Source organism: Apostichopus japonicus, chromosome 2 (genome assembly GCF_037975245.1).
Source record: "Apostichopus japonicus isolate 1M-3 chromosome 2, ASM3797524v1, whole genome shotgun sequence".
NCBI lineage: Eukaryota > Metazoa > Echinodermata > Holothuroidea > Aspidochirotida > Stichopodidae > Apostichopus > Apostichopus japonicus.
Genome location: NC_092562.1, coordinates 15,741,710 through 15,760,901, shown reverse-complemented (window position 1 = coordinate 15,760,901; position 19,192 = coordinate 15,741,710). Strand labels below are relative to the sequence as shown.

General features: G+C 38.0%; 1 protein-coding gene across 1 annotated transcript in view; it reads right to left on the bottom strand.

The window, feature by feature from the left end:
- LOC139979746 (pikachurin-like) overlaps positions 1-19,192 on the bottom strand; it is a 102,307-nt gene that overhangs the window by 59,769 nt on the left and 23,346 nt on the right. The window contains exons 2-3 of the mRNA XM_071990825.1: positions 11,906-12,025; positions 10,906-11,505 (exon numbers count right to left, since the gene is read on the bottom strand). Of these exons, the coding sequence (XP_071846926.1) occupies positions 10,906-11,505; positions 11,906-12,025 (720 nt within the window). The remainder of the gene's footprint in view (positions 1-10,905; positions 11,506-11,905; positions 12,026-19,192) is intronic.

Sequence of the window (19,192 nt, the reverse complement as noted above, 5' to 3'; positions counted from 1 at the left end):
AATATATTCCTTGCCTGGCCGGAGCGCTACATTGTATTTCATCGTCTTCATCATTGTATAAACTGACGAGGTCTGGTGGGTGGGATAACTTACGAGCCTCGGCTACGACTTCTTCGAGTGATAACAATTTCGCAAGGAAGAGAGGGACTATTGGCTACGATTCAAAGATGAAGTCCAATCTTAACAAAGTATGAAATTATCCCTGGTTGTGGAATGTACACTGGTTTCTTTAATCATAATTATTCCTCTAGTATTAATGATCCAACCATCCTTATTAATTGGATGTGGTAGAACATTTCTCAGCATTTTTTGGGGGGAAGTTGCTCACTATGTATTAAAGCATGTCTTTCATCTTATGTCTCATATCGCAATTACCGACATGTTTAATATCAGGAAAAGTTCCATTTTGTTGACTGGTTGACTATATTTATCTCTTCTCAACAATTTTTTTTTTCTCCCGATATATTCAAATCGGTTTTAATGGAGATATACGCTTATACAGTGTGTGTGCTAGTTATGCTACTTCTGATCAAGCTCTTGTACAAACAGCACAAACAACAAATAGTACTAAACAACATTTGACATATTTGAGATTGGATAATTGGAGATAATACATTAATGGCCTTAACTTTTCTTTAATATGCATACTGTAGCAGACACAAAAAACAACAGAACTGAATTGGGATACTCTCATATAAGATTATTCCAGATTTTCTTCCCGAAATTCTTATCCTAGCTTTGTTTGAAATACTAATTTTGTTGAAAGCCAAATTGAACCATTAAAACTCTATGGAGGTCAAAGGTCATCTTTGTCACCACCAAAGTCAACATAATGCTACAATTTTTAAATGATTCTTAGCATGCATATGGAAGTACTTGATGCTCAGGGATTAGCTTGTAAGTTTCCCCAAAATTATCCCAAATTTTGATGGAAAAATAGATCGTTATTACAACTTCTGGTAAATAGATGTCTGTACCTGCGGTAGATGCAACATCCTGGCTCCCAAACATCCTTTTTATTCTATAATTGTACGAAAGTAAATTTAACTTCAGAAGTCCGTGTGACACCAACTTGCACATTTAAAGATTTTAATATGGGATATACGGTATAATAGCTGTGTCATAGGATGTATGTATAGCTATTTTACAGCCCTCTATTCATTTTAATTTCAAAGCTACCTATATCTAAGAGATGAAACCCATTATCTGAAAACCACCAATACTGAGTCGGGGAAATATTAAAGTAATCATTTCCTCACAATTTATATAAACTAGAACTTTGTTTTTGTTCAACCATTGTAAAGTTTAAATATATATATGTACTGTTTTGTACTTATTTCACTAAAAAGTTGGATCCAAGTGCAACGCTTTTACCGAGAGGAAATAACTATTTCCTACATATCCCATAATTAACCTGCAAATAGACAAATAGCTTCAGCATATTACCCACGGTGACAATATCTGATCCAATGGTGATCAAAATTACCAGGGACAATATCTGATCCAATGGTGATCAAAACAAGGACTCTATCTCTCTGTATTTCCATCCATCACGAAAAAATATATATATGAAGATGTAACTGTTTTGTACTTCTTTAAACTAACTTAAGAATTAAATGGTTGTCTCCTTCACGTTCCACAACTACCCCATCAGAAGACAAACAACTTAGAATATCGCAAATGTATATGGGGCCTACACCCACAGCCAGACACACCACCTAATTTGTTTGTAGCAAACCACATAGGTTACCACTTATATATTGGAAAATTTGTTGAATACATAAATACCTTGTACCTTGATATTTTGTACCTGGAGTATAGGCTCGTGTAAACCGGTAGAGACCTCTTCTGCAGGGGATCTGATCCTCCATTCAAGATCAACTTCCTAAAGCTCTCACACTACTCGGGATCTGATCCAGTGATCATAATCCTCCCATTGGGGGGGGGGGGGGAGATCGCATGTTAATCTGGAGCTTGAGATCACAAAATAACAAGTGTGAATGTTTGGTGGATCTGGATGACATATGACTGTCATGTCCCATTTTCTTGCCATAAGTATATTCGAGCCCTGCAGCTAATAAAATTCCTTTACAGACTTTTTTTTTTTGCTAAACAATTTTAGATTGATATTTTGACATTTTTTGAATATATTTACTCTTTTTTATCTTCCAGATTATCATTTAGATTGAGATTGATTAGTATCCTTACATGTGATATCATGACAATTTGTCAAACAACCTTTTTTAACCTTTATTGGGGTTTTCCCATCAGTTAGTTTAACAGTTAAAGTTTTCATATCTACCAGCCATATAATACATTTAGATCGGACCACCAATATACCTGCTTGGATTATAAACATACTTTTGAGGCCAGAGAGACACAATCTGCAGAAGTAAACTATTGCTTCCAAGCATGCTAGAGTTATTAAGTATGGTCATATTAGTGCCAAGTTTTGAATCCCACCATCTCCGTGACTTTTTCCTGTTTTCGAAGAACCTCATCTGTGGTTTTCTAATTTACCGATCATATAAACCAAACACAAATAATACTCCATTTAACAATTTTTCTATCGTAAAAGAGAGTCTCCCTTAAATCTGAGTGCTCAGAAACAGAGCTGCAATTACGTTAGGGATCAGCTGGCCCCAGGATAAGTGTTCTGCATTAAATCAAGATAAATTGATTATGATCCCCTGCATGTTTATAGTAGACCCTGTACTCAAGTATCAGACATCATGTTCGCCATCATTAAACAGAAAAGTTGTGCTTTGTGTACGAGAAGAAGAAAGGTGCAAAACCTAAGGCCTTGTGATGTATAGCACTGCTATTAAAGGCATTGAAGACTCCCCCCAAACCGCGTGCGGCCATCTGAAAAAGTTAACTTTCCGTTGCTTGCAAGTGACGTTTTGTTCGCTACAAAATGCAGTACTGTAATGAAACGTGATACCTTGTTATCTTTAGCTGGACCTGAGATGTCCATCGCTGCATCATTTGTACACTGTGCTGTGGCTATTGACCGCAGCTGAATGTACTGACTGTACACTAGTGTCTAATTACCAATGGTAGCAAGCTGTGTGTGTGTATTTTCTCGGATCGATGGTGGTGTCTAACACTTCTGTTACACCTCATTCGAAACTAGGTCAGATTACCGGCATGAGGCGTTTCTTTGTGCGCGATTCTTCACACCCTTTAATACCTTCTACTATTGTACCAAATGACACACGTAACACTCAACGACCGGATGTCGAAAGGTCACTGAGCACTGATCGCAGGTCAACCCCGAGCTGCCTTTAAATTACGAATATAATTGAGCATCGGATCTGATCCTCCCTGTGATTCCTAGTCTATACCATGGGGATCAAACGACAGAGTCTGATCCTCCCTCCATTACTAGTCTATACCAAGGGGATCAAATCACAGAGGTCTGATCTGTGTAAGAACTACAAATCAGAACTTGATCAAGTTCAAGGTTCAACATCATCCCAGTTCAAAGTTCTTCCACTTTCTTCCACAAGTATCGAGCAATTTCCTTTCTTCTTCCAAATATCTTGACGACCCTCCAAACTTTTCTAACGACACTAAAGACTATTCATACTTCCTCCACTTTGAACACCAGGACTATCTATACACATCAGCTGTTTAAAATGTAAGCACCCTTTTTCCATGCAGCAATTGTCTCATAGTCCTATAGTGTAGTCAATGTGCAGTACCCCATAGCCTCCTCTAAGTAGTATATACATTTCATTCTTGAATGCATTTAAATCCATCACTGAGCCATTTTAACCATGAAATATTGGAAACTTGTATTCACAGCTTAAAAGTACTTCGAAAAAAAAAGAGAATAAAAAAAAAATGAAGTTTACACCGCCCCTGGGCCTCCTGTTAAATCCAAACTCTTTCCAGGCATATATATACATATACTCTGCTTGAATTCCTCTGTTAGGCAGATCCTGTTCTCTCTGTTGGGGGGACTAAAAGAGGCAACCCTACAGACTATCAATATCACAAAGCTACTCTTTATCAGGAATATTACAAACTCTTATATTATTCTGGACCCTTCAGGGGAAAATCAAATATTTGAAGAGCAGTCAGATATATCTCCCAAGAGTGTACCACGAGAAAGATAAATTATAATGAAGAAAAGACGCAGAAAAGGCAGTTCTTTTCCACACAGTTTCTTTTTCTTTGTATAAAAGGATGGGTTCTTTTTGCTTTTATCACGTTTTTATGTTCTTCATGGGAGTGGATGACCTACTTTAAAAAGATTTAATGAAAACATAAAGCCTGGTTTTTAAAGCAACAATTGGGATCTCTTATGTTCAATGATAATTTTTTTTTTTTTTTTTTTTTTATCTTACCCACCTGTGCATCAAATCATGTATCAGAATCTGTTTTGTGAAACCATCTTTGTAAAAATGGTGGTTATAATAAAATGATCTTCATGACAAGGTTTCCTTAATATTCATTCTTAATATTTATTAGTGGCATAAAGTTTGTCTAGAAAATATAGGCCACTTTGGGTGGTAGAATGAGAAGGGCATTGACCGGAAGGGTCTTCTAGGTATGGTGGATCGAGAGTGCTTAGGTGGTGGGGAGACAGGTAAGCAAGGAATGAAGTAAATACAGGCCATATATTAGACACATCATAGACCAGGTTTGAACCAGAGTTCAGGAGAAAATGGCCCCTCTCCTTTTGCAATCTTTTGGGGCACATATATAAACACAATTTCAACTGAACCAAGGTGTACACAGGGGGAATATTTTAGCATGCTGACGGGCACAGGCATTTTTCTCTTCATGTAAATATATATTTTCTTAATTATTGCACTGCTATCTCAGCATTAATTTTAATATATATATATATATATATATATATATATATATATATATATATACCAATGCTTGTCTCCTTTGACCCCCCCCCCCCCGGCCACTTCGTATACCCTGTATCCACCGTTATATAGTCATACAGATATATGTTGCCTGAAAAAAACTGTTAATAGCTGACATAGCAACAAAGTACAAATTTTCATGTGGCTAAAGTGACATAGATACCTCCATCATTTCCATGTTCTCATGGGTTGTTATAGTTATACCTTCTTCAGAGTAATAATGACACAGCATGATTCATAACATAGTCATCTAAGTCCTGTCCAAAACTACAGCGACGATGTATGATGGCTTTATATATACTGTGTTTTGTCATTCTCTAATAACAGAGTATTCAAACCCATCATTATTAGGCTATCATATCTACTATTCAATAATAACAAATTATGGTTGGTATTCAAATGCTTAGGATTGAAATCGCTGGAAAATATTCTGTTTTACAACTGTTTCATTACACATATATCCAGAATATTATCGTAGGTAACTAATACATACTATATGGACAGTTCTCCTCAAAGCTTTTTAACAGCAGCTTCCACAATGAACCTGATTGAATAGCTGGACTCGATCCCTGACCAATCAACTGTTTTTATAGAAATTTTGAGACATCTGTGACCAATGAACTGTACATCGCTGCTTCCTTACACTATTAAGACCTGAATTCAATGTTATTATGTGTACTGGGAACAGACGACTAAAAATATTTATATTAGCTGAATAGTAAGATACAGTGTATTAGAGGTGCACAGCTATAAATATTCAACTATTTCCTGACAATGTACTTTGCATGAAATAGGTCAATGTACTTTGTCCTGCACTCATATTTTACTTTATAACCGAGTGAACTCTCATCACTGACAATATTCATAAAGGACTACCTCAACAAGAATTCTTATGTCTTCCAATCTATATTTGAGAGTTTTCTTTTTAATAATCTTGAATCTTTTTTTTTTACCCCTCATCTGAAATAACTAAGTTAGCTAGATAATTTGCAGCCCACCAATTGCAAAATGTAAAACCCCTAACTGAACATTCAAATCATCTCCAAATAATAACAATGTAGATTTGTTTAAATCTAATGATGATTCCCCAAAGAGAAAGGGAAAAAAACGTGATTTGCTATAGATTTCCACTTGGACAGTAGAGCACACCTTCCTGGATGCACTCACCAACACGCTACAAGGGTTAATTATCTCGAGAAAAGTTTCCCTTTTCCAATGCTAACTGAATGTCAATTCATTTCTGGTCAGCATTCTAAATTGAATAAACTGACATACGAAGGCCCCAACGGGCATATAAAAAGTGCAATATCTTTTGCCTTTTTAAATAAAGCAAGGCCGTTTTTCGTTCAGTGTTTGTGCCATTTAAGTATAGAAATATTTTACAGAATCTCTCTAAAGACAGCACATTGAGATTCAAGTAAGACAAAGAGGTTTTTTTTATGGTTGTTGCTGAATTCATCATGCAGAGAAGAAGATGAAGATATGGTGGTTGATAGTGGCATAGGAAGGTACTTTTGAGTGGGGGTCTGAAGACTAATGGCCGGCCTGGGGGAGGGGTCTAAGGGGAGGGGGTGTCCCCCTCCCCTTTGGAAATTTTTTGCATTTCCAGGTGGCCTCAGATGCAATATAGCACACTTTGGTGCAATATAGCACACTTCACACTTTATCATTTATTGAGAAATGAAAAAGGGGTTTTCTGACTTGCGAAGCGGGGAGGCAGAATGATACTTCCGCCCCCCTATATTTTTCACTGGGGGGCTGGTGCCCCCCCAGCCCCCCCCCCCGGTTCCTACGCCCTTGGTGACTGATGAAGAGTGATTTCATTTGCACTTTCATCTTCCATGCATACTGATTACCTCGATCACGGCCCTATGGGAGAAACTTACAACATTTCTCTATCGATCATGAAAGGAATAACCAAACAGGTTAACAAGGATAAAGTGAACCGAGAATATGGAGCTGCAGGAACGACTGATTCATGGAATAGCTTATGAGTCATTAACTATCGTTCGCGAGTCAGAAAAACCCTCTGCACATTCTGTATCTTCATTTCCAATTTAAGGATAAAAAAAATATATATAAAAAAACGTAATCGACAGATAGTGAGAGACGCTAAGACAAAAAAAAAGTGAAATAAAATATACACAAGAGTGAGGGTCTTAATTGGCTACAAATTGATCGATATCAAATTAGATGAGAATACGACGATCACTCTCTGAGTACGAGGGATGTCGTTCTTTGCTTTCCAAGATGTCTGCCTGCCTTTGCCTTTGAGAGCTTCTCGTCATGAGTAATGTGGCATGATGTTTCATGAGAAAGCTTTCTCGCTAATTGGCAGATAGCTCATAAAAGTTTCTCTCTTTAACGGAATAGTCATAAAACTGTTTGGCAAATAGAGATCCGCACTAAAACTGCTGATTGTAACAGGAAATAAAAACAGACAATGTTCAGAGGGGAGAAAAAGTGCAATGCTGTGATCTCGATGTTTTACAAAAGAAAATTGTACCATGAAAGCAAGTGATGAAGTGAAATCAATGACAAATTTGCAAGAGCAGGTTATTCAAAGCATATAGGCAAATGGATGATAAATTTGTTCCATTCTAAGGGTTACCATCAATTCAAATAGTGGCAATGTTGGAAAAATGGAAATTTGTTAACATTATGTATCTGTTGTAAGCAAAGTGGCTTTACACGAACATGGGATGTATGCTTATCATATGCTTGAGACATTGAAAGACTTAACAGCATAAAAAATAAAATATTAATTTAATCAGCATTTAATAAAATAATTTTGTCACCTGAGAGAGCATAATTATTATTGGATGAATTAGACAAATTCTCCCTCTCCCTACCTCCCTCCTCCCTGCCCAAATTGGAGGGCTAAGAGCAGTCTCTAAGACAATTATCTGAAGATTTCCATACCCCCAAACATCAATTTAACCATAAGCATTAAGGACAATGAAAAAAATCTTTACCATTTGCATCAAATTGATGCTAGAGATTATTCAAAGTATGAGTTCAAAGGTCATCAGTATTAGCCCCAAAATTTTAGTATGCTAAATGTTGCTAGTTTCCCAAAGTCTTCCTAGAGGCTCGGATCCTCTCTATTTACTTCCAGACGGAGGAGGAGGAGGAGGAGGAGGAGGAGGAGGAGGAGGAGGAGGAGGAGGAGGAGGAGGAGGAGGAGGAGGAGGAGGAGGAAGAGGAAGAGGAGGAGGAAGAGGAGGAGGAAGAGGAAGAGGAAGAGGAAGAGGAAGAGGAAGAGGAAGAGGAAGAGGAAGAGGAAGAGGAAGAGGAAGAGGAAGAGGAAGAGGAAGAGGAAGAGCAGGAGCAGGAGCAGGAGCAGGAGGAGGAAGAGGAAGAGGAAGAGCAGGAGGAGGAAGAGGAAGAGCAGGAGGAAGAGCAGGAGCAGGAGCAGGAGGAGGAGGAAGAGGAAGAGGAAGTGGAGGAGGAGGAGGAGGAGGAAGAGGAAGAGGAAGAGCAGGAGCAGGAGGAGGAAGAGGAAGAGGAGGAAGAGGAAGAGGAAGAGGAAGAGGAAGAGCAGGAGGAAGAGCAGGAGCAGGAGGAGGAGGAGCAGGAGGAGGAGGAGGAGGAGGAGGAGGGGGGATTCAATGAGACATATAAATGTTTTAGGAAAACAGCTCTCAGTTTGTAGGTTTCAACTGTGGCCTGAAATCTGAGCTGCTTTGACCATTATTTGACTTTTCTAGCATATTTGGGGCAAATACTGATGATGGTCTTTAAATTGAATTCGCTACATAATTTCTAAGCTTTACAGTGTTGTTACTTTGAATGCAGGGAACCATCTATCCTGCATCATATCAAACAATGCTACATGTATGCTACATGTATTTCTATACAAGTTCTATACAAGTTCAAAGATGTTTAGCAGTTTTTGAACAAATGATGAACCATAGTATTTAATAAGAGACAAAAATTGGGAGGATCTTTAAGACATAACATTTGAACACTAAATTATTCCCTGGATAGGTCAGAACTTAAATTAGCAAGGTTTCAGACAATGTTATTCTTCCTCCCTATTCAGTTCCTATGTACCTTCCTTACACTCACCATTGAACCAATAGGCATACAGAAAACAGGTAAATTAACCATGATGTCCACATTGAGAAATGGAAGAACTCAAAAACTTAGAATTGAAGAATGGGCTCATCTCAAGTTCATTCATATGTAAATACTTCCAGATGTTTCCCTCCCTCCCCCACCACTTTTTTTTTTTTCTTTCTTTTTCTCCCCTTTTTTTCTGATCAATCAGAATCATGTATATCTTCCATCTTGTTTCGTCTTGTTTATTTAATTCTTATAAGCAGGCCTGTATCAAGAGTAACCGATTTGGTGGGGGGGCACATAATTGCAGGAGAATCGCTATCCTTGGGGTGGAGTGTAAGGGGAGTTTGTGTCCCCCTTCCATTTGAGAAATTTTTGCCTATCTCAGGGAGATTAAATACCAAATGATGCAATCTTTTGCATCTTTTTTTTCCTACATTTTGTATTCCATTTTTCTCAATTTTCTCAATTTAAATTAATATAGAAACAGAAAGTTGATTATATCAGTCCATAGTCCATACTCCCTAATTACCAGATTTATCACAAACTGTCAAATTGTAAGTACCAGACGGGCAATTTACTTTTTTTAAATAAAAGCAATTAGGCCACTGCGACTGTAGACCATAAAACTGATAAAACCAGGGCGGCAGTTTTGGTGGCTATTGGTGTAATGCTATAGGAACTTTATCCATGTATACAGCCTTACCTCTTTATATCTATAGAGCTAGAAACTTTTTGGGGAAAAAATGTCATTCCCTCCCCCTCCCCCCGGGTCCCCCCTACTCACGTTGCTATGTGCCTGCTTATAAGTGAACAAAGGACAATAGTAAACTAACTTAAAGTATAACTCCAGTACAAAAGGGAGAGTACAGAGAAACCAAAGTCTGGGCTGGTAGTAATGTATACCCGGCCATGAAGCTACAGAAAGTAAGAAAGGAAGTAAATACAGCAAAACAGTCAGACCTCTCCCCCAGGGCAATACCCATCCATTCAAATTACACCCCTCCTCCCAGCCTCCCCTCCTCTCAGCCTCCCCTCCTCTCAGCCTCCCCTCCTCCCAGCCTCCCCTGTCCTGCCTAGCCATTCAGTTTCCTTGTACAATTTATGAACATAATACATAGCAATATAAAAGCATATAATACTCCTTTAAAATCATCAACATGGGCGATCAGCAGGGCAATAGAAAGATCTGGTTGTTAGGTCCTCCCCGGAAGGATAATATCCCTTGACAGTCATATTCAAGATTAGATGTATCTTGATCTCTTCATGGTTTCTTATTTGACAGTTCATATGACAGCTAATCCCCCTCCTGTGGGTACCTTAACTCCGAAAATGAGACTTTTCATACTAATCAGAGTTGACTTCAGCAAACAGATTTGTGTAAGATTTCAATTGAAAGGTAAACCAACAAAGAGTAGAAAACAGCACCTCGATCACAGTCTCATACATTTTACATGTCGGAATATTGTTATGATGCCAGACTTTCTGTCTGATCTGAGATTAATTGATACCGTGCTAGAACGGAAACTAATATTAAGAGCTACCATCACACAGCCACATTCATGAAATTATTGGTGATTAGCATTTTGCCAGGCATACACAGGCAGGAACAAAGTTTCTCTGTGGAATAATTCACGAAAAATTACCAATTCAGGAAAAATTACCAATAGTTAAAGTCCCTCCACACCCCCCTTTCCTTCCTCTGACACACCCCGCCCAATTTTACTCCTGCCCCATTGTCATCCATCTTTTACATAAAACTAATGAAGGAAGCTTTAATGTTAGAAGTCAATAATACAATTTGTGTCGCTTGGTTAAGTTAAACATTTTTATCCCTTCCCTTCCCCCTCCCATTCCCATATCACCCTGACCTATTTCCCTTCCCTTTCAGGCTAATTTTAAATAATCCTTCAGATTATCAGCAAACTGGCAAAGTTCATGTTATCCTTACCTTGTTCACACGAGACTCCGTAGAAACTGAGCGGACATAGGCAATGGGCACTTCCCCTTCGGTCCAGTCCGCAGCGTCCACCGTTGATACACCGGATGGCGTCGCAGGAGACCCTCTCCGCTGTGGTCAAGACCGGGGGCACTTCTGTCGTTGTGGTGAGGTGAGGCACGGGTGGACTCTCGCTGAAACTGAATTTATCCTTCACCGATGGGGCAGTTGTCAGGTACACCACCTCCGGTGCAAGGCTGGGCGTGAAACTGACCTCTCTACCGGTATCGGGATAAACGGTCTCAGACTCAGGTTCAAAACTGAAGTCCCCACTACCGGACGAGTCGTAAATATCTTCGTCGTCGATCTCCTCGCTCCATCCGGACCCTAAGCCCCCGCTGCCGTCGTAATACGGTTCCTCGAAGTCCACCGTGGCGTCGACGATCTTATGAGGCAGCAACTTTGTGGGGTCTATCTCTATGGGGCCAAATTTAGTAGGAATTCTCTCTGATGGTGAAGGATTTTCGTCTATAAAAATAATGTCATCTGAAAAGTCCTCTCTGTGATCGGGTTGAATAACCTCCTCCTTTAATTGATCTTCTATCTTAGGTTCTGTTGTGAAAGAGGAAAAGGGGGGGGATAAAAAAAAAAGATGAAGAAATACAAAGCCACAAACCCGCAAAGAGTTGCTTCCAACTTTCTGTTCTCACATAGGAGCAGGACTGGGGGGCAGGGGGATGGGAAGTGAGTAGGTCAGAGAGTTAGGGAGGGGGTCGTGTGACGTAGGGTGACATATGCCTGAATTTGTTCATACTGTATGGACCCCATTCAGAGTAAAGAAAATTTCAAGAATTTGAATAAGAATGGAAAGAAAAAAACAGAGAGATGGGTAAAATAAGGTATAAGGTTGCAAACTGTCTACCAGACAAACAAATCAAACTAGTCATGGAAATGTCTGTTCACAAATCTTTTTACAAAAAAACAAAAACGTGTTAGATCTTTGTAAACTTACCAACACACATGAATCCATTTCTTGCTAAAACTTTCCCATCGAAGCAGGCACACTTGAAAGCAAACATGTATGGCATGTCAACGCACTGTTGACTGCACGGATGCATCATATCACATTTACCTGCAAAGAAGAATGATAATAATAATTATAAATGAGACTTATATAGCGCCAAATCAGTAGATAAAAGTCACTGCTCAAGGCGCTTTACAAAGAAAGCAGATTAATTTACAAAAGAACAAGTGAAAAGATGGGTCTTAAGTAGACTTTTGAATGTAGAAAGTTTAGAGCATGTTCTTATGTGATCTAGTAAATTGCTCCAGAGTTAAGAGCCAGAGTATTCAAGGCTTCTGTAACCATAAGTCTTCAAGTGTGGTTTAGGAACAAGAACAAGAATAGTACATTGTAGTAGTAAGTTTGACTATATATACATTTTTCAAAAGAACTTCTAAAAGAGTTAAATTAGTGACAATTCTAATAAGTCCCAGACATTAAACTATGTTCAATCAGACAGATATTGTGGCTTCCTGTTGCCCCTTCCCCTCCCCAGACCAAAGATCGACAGCAAACTAAAGGCTGGATAGCTCATTTTAGTCTAGTGCATGGCCTGTAACCCTGAGGTCACTGATTCAGAAACTTTTCAGGTCAGAAATTGCTTTCCTTCTTCCCTTCCAATGGTCATTTTACTTCAATTATTGAAAGAAAAAAAAATTGCATATAATTAATATTATAATTTATTATTAATTTATAATAATATTATGATTAATATAATTATTATTTAATGATTAACCCACTGTTGAAACATGAATGACCATTTCTTAACTTTCTAGCATATTTGCCAGTAATATGGGGGGGGACAACCCCCTCCCCTTAGACCCCTCCACCAGGCCGGCCATCAGTCTTCAGCCCCCCTCACTCAAAAGTACCTTCCTACGCCACTGCTTTTATACTAATACATAAAGTAATTACACAGGCTATAAAATAGATCAACCCATTGTGACGATTCTTATTTTTTCAATCCATTTGTTACTTTTTATGTCGCTTAGTAAATCTGGCAACACTCTCATGCAGATAGAATACAACTAGTTCTGGGAAATAAACCTATTAATATTGCACCATATTACCGGGTTATCAAATAAGAAAAAACTCCTTAGACCCACTCCCAGGTTTATTTCCCCCCCCCCTTCCCACTTTCACACATCAAATCCCCCTCCCCCTTTATGTTGGTAATTATAATCCCAGATCTCTATGGATACTTAAAAGGTTTAATCTACTTTAATGAATCAATTTCTTTTCTTCGTCTATACTTTCATAACTTTGCAAGTTTCACTTTGCCATAAACACTGCACAATTCCTTACTCTTGTCACGATTGTGTTATATTTACTCTTCCAGTCGAGAACCTCTATCAAAAGACTGCACTAAAAATAAGATCAAAGGCTACGGCAGAATATGGCAATATATACATACACAATTAGTACTTGGGAAACCCTTCCAGCATCTTCTCTTTGCGATAAACACAATTACACCGCTAGCGGTGGAGTTATTAAGCTCCCCTCCTGTCCGACTGACCCACTAAAACAAAGCCAGATAAAGACAAAATTCACCTAACCAATGATCTATCCATTGAAGATCCTCTGAGCTCAATTAAATAGCTATTGAATAAACCCCCTGAAGGCTACCCAAGGTAAAAAAAAAGGACGGAGGGAAAAAACTCAATTTGTGGTGAAAAATCAATATATTTATGAGTTTACTAATGGTATGATACTCTAACATTAGCACACCACACATGCTAAGAAATTCAATAGTCCGATGGGCACGGTTGGTAACATGGCGAGCAAGTGTAACGCTATACGGTTAGATACTGTATCGATAAACTGGCTAAGTACAGAACAGGAAAAAATAGATGATGGCCGAATAACAATAAAAGAATAACAATAAAAGAATAACAATGAAAGAAAAGACACTTTGTAACTTTCCAGTGCTAATGATTTGGCAATCAATATTTCAAGCAATTATATTACTGTATGAGTTTGCTGGTCTGTGCTATATATAGATTACACTAATTAACAGAAAGTTTCTACGTGTGGCTAAATGAACAAATAATCAATTATTTCTTTTCTTTCTTCCATTCTTTTCTCTCTCTCTATCTCTATCTATCTTTTTTTGTTCTGCTTCTTCTTTCTAGAAGATGAACATGCTATTAGAACTGTTCTTTTTTATTTTTGTAAACTAAAGGAATTTCATAAATTTATTCATGAACACTTGGTCAGAATGAAATCATAGGGTAGTATAGCATGATCAGTAGGAATAGAAATAAATGGCAAGGATCAGTGGAGCAACACAAGGAGTGACACTTTGTATGTATGTATGTATGTATGTATGTATGTATGTATATGTATATGTATATTAGATCCTCCTGCAAGCAGGAACTCGCGAAGAAGCCTCATTGGCTTATCAAAGCCGCAAGCTGACCGAAGTCAGTCTCTCACATTCATATTTAACGTCCATGATTAGGAATTGTCAACAACTCTGTAACTGGACGACATACATTAATCTTTGGGAGAATAGTTGATGAATGATTTAAGCAGATGCTAAAAAAATGTGTCCACCTGGCAGATGGTCCCGATCAGAGCCTTACTTGCATATAAGACTCTGGGCTGAAGAATAATATTGTCATAAAGGGATCTCTGGGCTCGATATCAGCTGATTTCTCAATTTTGAGCAAGAATGAAATAAGTACTTTTGATAGCGTTAGTAAAGAACATTAAAACATATAATAAAATAAGTGCTATCTGCAGCTGGTAAGTAGAGCACTTGGCTATACTCTATTAACGATTGATATTACAAATCAAAAATTCTTTTAACTTTCCTTTTCAGAATCCCAAAGATCAATTATACGCACGCCGTGTACCTTTTGGTGCCAATAGGTCAAACAAACAAGACTTGTACATATCACGCACATACATATAAACTAACATTTATACACTGGAGTGAACATTATATAATTTACAATCCATTAAACCATTTACCATCCAAAGTTGATCATTTAAGAATTTTGTTTCCACATCACCGCCCAAGCATCAACTGTAAAGCCATTAAGAGATTGGAGACAAAGATGATATGGACTATCAATGATTAGTATTTATGTTAAAACTATACAGGAAAACATGGCACGACTCTACTTCAAATTGACCTGCAGATTAAAGTGAGAAAATACAATGACTTTAACATTCTCTCGGAAACCAAGAGGCAGCCAAGCGGATGAAGCGAACACGAATTTATTTGCTTCTAAACATCTCCTACGAAAATACAGCTCTGCACACTGGGAAAGGTCAACAGTGTTTATAGTCCCAAATCTTGGCCTGCTGAATTAACTCGCTCAAATTGTTGTCTTCAAAAATGTACAATCCTGGACTTCTTTACTGTGGCCCTTATCTACAAATTATAAGTGCCAGATTTGTGAGAGTTTTCATATTTGACAAGAATGTATCTTTAAAAGGATGAATAACAGAGAATAATTTAGTGAGCTCACATTTGGTGTAGCTGTCTTGGTGGCTATCATAAATTTATCTCTCATTAAAATTAAATGGTTTCTGTATAGAAAAACTGCAATAATCGGACGACATGAAAAGTATGCCCTTTAATGTAGTACAATGCTTTAAGACACATTCAGGTCCAAAATATGCTAGAAAGTTCAATAATGGTCACATGTGTTCAAATATCAACTGGCTTTCAAATCATTTCAATTTGTCTAACTAGTCTTAGATAAACACTTCTTATTGTCTGAGAATCCTTTTGGGAGGTTAGAAACCCCTGGAGAGTAGTTTTGCAAAGTTTTAGGAACATACGAGTCTGAAATGTTGGGGTTGGGGTTGATGATGTTTAACTATGTAAATAGATAACTTCTAATTCAAACACCAAAAAAAAACAGAAATTTTAATTTGCTATATGATATATATTACAATTGGCATGTTTAAAATATTACCAACAAAAAATACAGGATCCCTTTAGACTTATTATCAACAGTTGTTAAATCTATTTTGTTGGTTTAACCTATCCCAGAAGTTTGGCTGTGACAGGCTACTTCCTACCCAATGACTTTATGCCCCATTTAACCTGTGACGTAAATATCATTTGGTTTTAAAGTTTATAGCATCAAGAGTTTATGAAAATATTTACCTCTTCTTGCCTCACTTGTTAGCCAACAGGAAAACTGTCTGTCAACATATAATTTATTTCAGTTTAAAGTCAACCCGCTCTATGCTATATAGACTGATCTTGGCGGATGTGTAACATTCATTTGCACATGTTGTCAGGTGTAGAAGAGTGATACAAGTCTTGCTAGCATTTGAGAACACAGGGGGGGATCTGGATACAGTAAAGTCGAAACGCAAGATAAATTAAGTGTACCGTTGTTATGACCTATCCACGCTTTGCATAATGCTATTTCCTTCGACGTTGCATGATCCACGGTTGAGGAGTGCAAGATCCTGATCCGCCATTCCGTTCTAAAATATGAACAAGTCCAAAGAGGAGCGTGAGCATACCAACCCCTAACTTTTAAATCTCCTTCCCATCCCTCCTCTCTCTCTCTCCCTTCTCTGACCCCCTCCCTCCCCCTCCCTCCCTCCCTCCCACCTCCCTCCCCCTTCTTTCGATCCTGTTATCCTCCTTTTTCCATCCCTTCTCCTACCCTTCCCCTCTCTTCTTCCTCTCATTTCCTTCTCTCCCCATTACTCTCCCTATCCGTCTCCCTACCAATCTCCCTACCCCTCACACTCTCCCTACCCCTCTCCGCTCCCCTACCGCCAAGGAAATTTTCAACTGTATCTGAGTTCCCGACGATATTCAGAATAATCAATGTTCACCTTCACCTACAAAGTACCTCTCTTCATCCCCAACCCACTCACCACCCACCACCCACCCCCTCCACCTCCTAAACCCCAGTCCACCTTTCACCCTACTTCACATCATCATTGTATAGGCTACTGTAATGTAGATACATCATCATTGCATCTAGGCAACTGTAACGTACAGTAGTGTACTTTGCGTGAGTCAGTACAGGTCACCGTCGGCATGAGACAAGATACTAATGTCAAAATCTAATTTTTTGCTCGGTAACTTTTAATTTGGGTGAAATGTGTCAACCATTATCATATCTACCTTAACTTCAAATTTGGCTCATAAAAACTATATATTATTATTGATCCAATTCATAACCCTGACAGAGTACATTTCCTGAAATAGGTTTCTGCAGAAAATATTCCTGAAACCCGATGCTGTCAATTTCCTTCCAATAAATGAATCTATGTCCTGCTGTTGTAATTACACCGCAACCTCTATTTACATTAACGACTCTCACGGTTAAAGTAACAATTCATCTTATTCTTTCAAATTTTACATATCATGTACAAATCAAACTTAAAGCTGTAATATGAGTTTTGTGTTAACTTATCCCTCATAAATGTATACACAACAATTACATCTATGTGCATGTTTTACAATTTTCATTTTTCAGTTACTTCTTTTTCAGTATAATTATTAAGGTAAAAAAAATCATAAATAGGTGTATAATAAAGTATAAGAAATATATAAATTTGTTCAAAACTAGAAATGAGTGTATTTAACAAAGGTTAAAGTCTTTCTGCTTGAATAAAGCTTGCAGCCAGAGGAAATACAACAAGCCCTGACAGGTGGAATGAACTCCTAATCAGAAAGTTTTAAATCAACTCTTTTTAGTTCAATAAAGGAAATTTTGTGTCCCACAAAAGATAATTTATATTTTACAATGGTGGTTGGAAAATGCTCTGAAGTTTATGCCCAACTGCATCAATCCCTGGTGTAATCTTGGTGGACTAAGAAAACAATCTGCTTAAAGGTACCTTAAATTTCATTTATGACGCGATGTAAATTTTCTACTTGATATGTAAAAGATTAACAGCTAGATACAACTGTATTCCTAAGCTCTGCAGAGACCGAGATATTTGTCTGTGTGACTAATTGAAGACTGGGGCCACAAATTCAAGTGAGTGTTGACGGATACATTAGGCAGCATAAAGAAAATAAATGGTGACATTTAGGAAGGGTAAATGTTGACTTGACAGCCGAGAAAACATAATTAATATTGACACAGATGTAACTGTTCCTTATTTATAACAGTTATTTATAGCAGACCTCTGTGAGGTCAATTTAGTTAAATGCAGGAGTATCAATTTGGATATGCAAAAGTATCAATTTAGTTATGCAGGAATATCAATTTGGTTGTGCAGGAGTATCAAATTTTGTTACGTAGGAGTATTAATTTAGTTATGAAGGAGATGAAATTTTGTTATGCAGGAGTGTCAATTTAGTTACGCAGGAATATCAACTCACTTATGCAGTAATATCAACTGTTATTGCAGGAATATCAATTCACTTGTCCAGAATATTTTAATTCAGTTTTTGCAAGAAGATTTAATTCTGCAGGAATATCAAATTAGTTACACAAAAATGTGAATTAAGTTATGCAGGAATATTAATGCAGGTCTATAATGTGTTTCTTCCCTTAGGGGCACTAAGGGAATGAGAGTACTGAGGTTGTGATGAGACAGGTAAGCTAGGAGTGAAGTAAATCTATACAACACTGCCCTAGATAAAATACACACATCAGGCTTTACTCCATATTAATGATGAAAACTACATTGAAATGTACACAAAGTATATAGCTCCCCCATCCCCAACCCCCCCCCCCTCCTCCACCTTCCCTCCCCCCACAAGAATATTTCCACATTTTCTTCTGCCACTCCTCCTCTACCACTGGATTTGCAAAAGAGTATGAAAGTTATTTGAAAGCACTAAATTATCCATTCAATAGCAGGAGCTTCACACCTTACGCACTTTCTGCACTTCTTCCTTATCCCCCCTCCCCCTCCCTCCCATCCCCACTCTGTTCTCCAACTCCTCTACCCATTCTCAAACACTGATAAATACTTCCCGACTAAACCTACTATGATATGATTTCATTTACTGATTACTTATTATCCTGCCTTGTGTTACAGCTAGGATTGCTGCCCATACTTGGTTACATTCTGTTTTTATATTCCTTTAATTTCAGAAGCCAGTCTCAATAACTCCATGCACCTGGCTTGTAGAAACACTTCATGTGACATGTTTACTTTGATCGCAGCTCGCTGCATCTATGTTTACCATCCTCCCCCAACAGGAACTTGCCCCTTGGCTAGCTATGCAGCCGGCGACCGAGATGTAGAAGAAGCAAGAGGAGAAGGAGAAGGAGAAGAAGATAATGTATA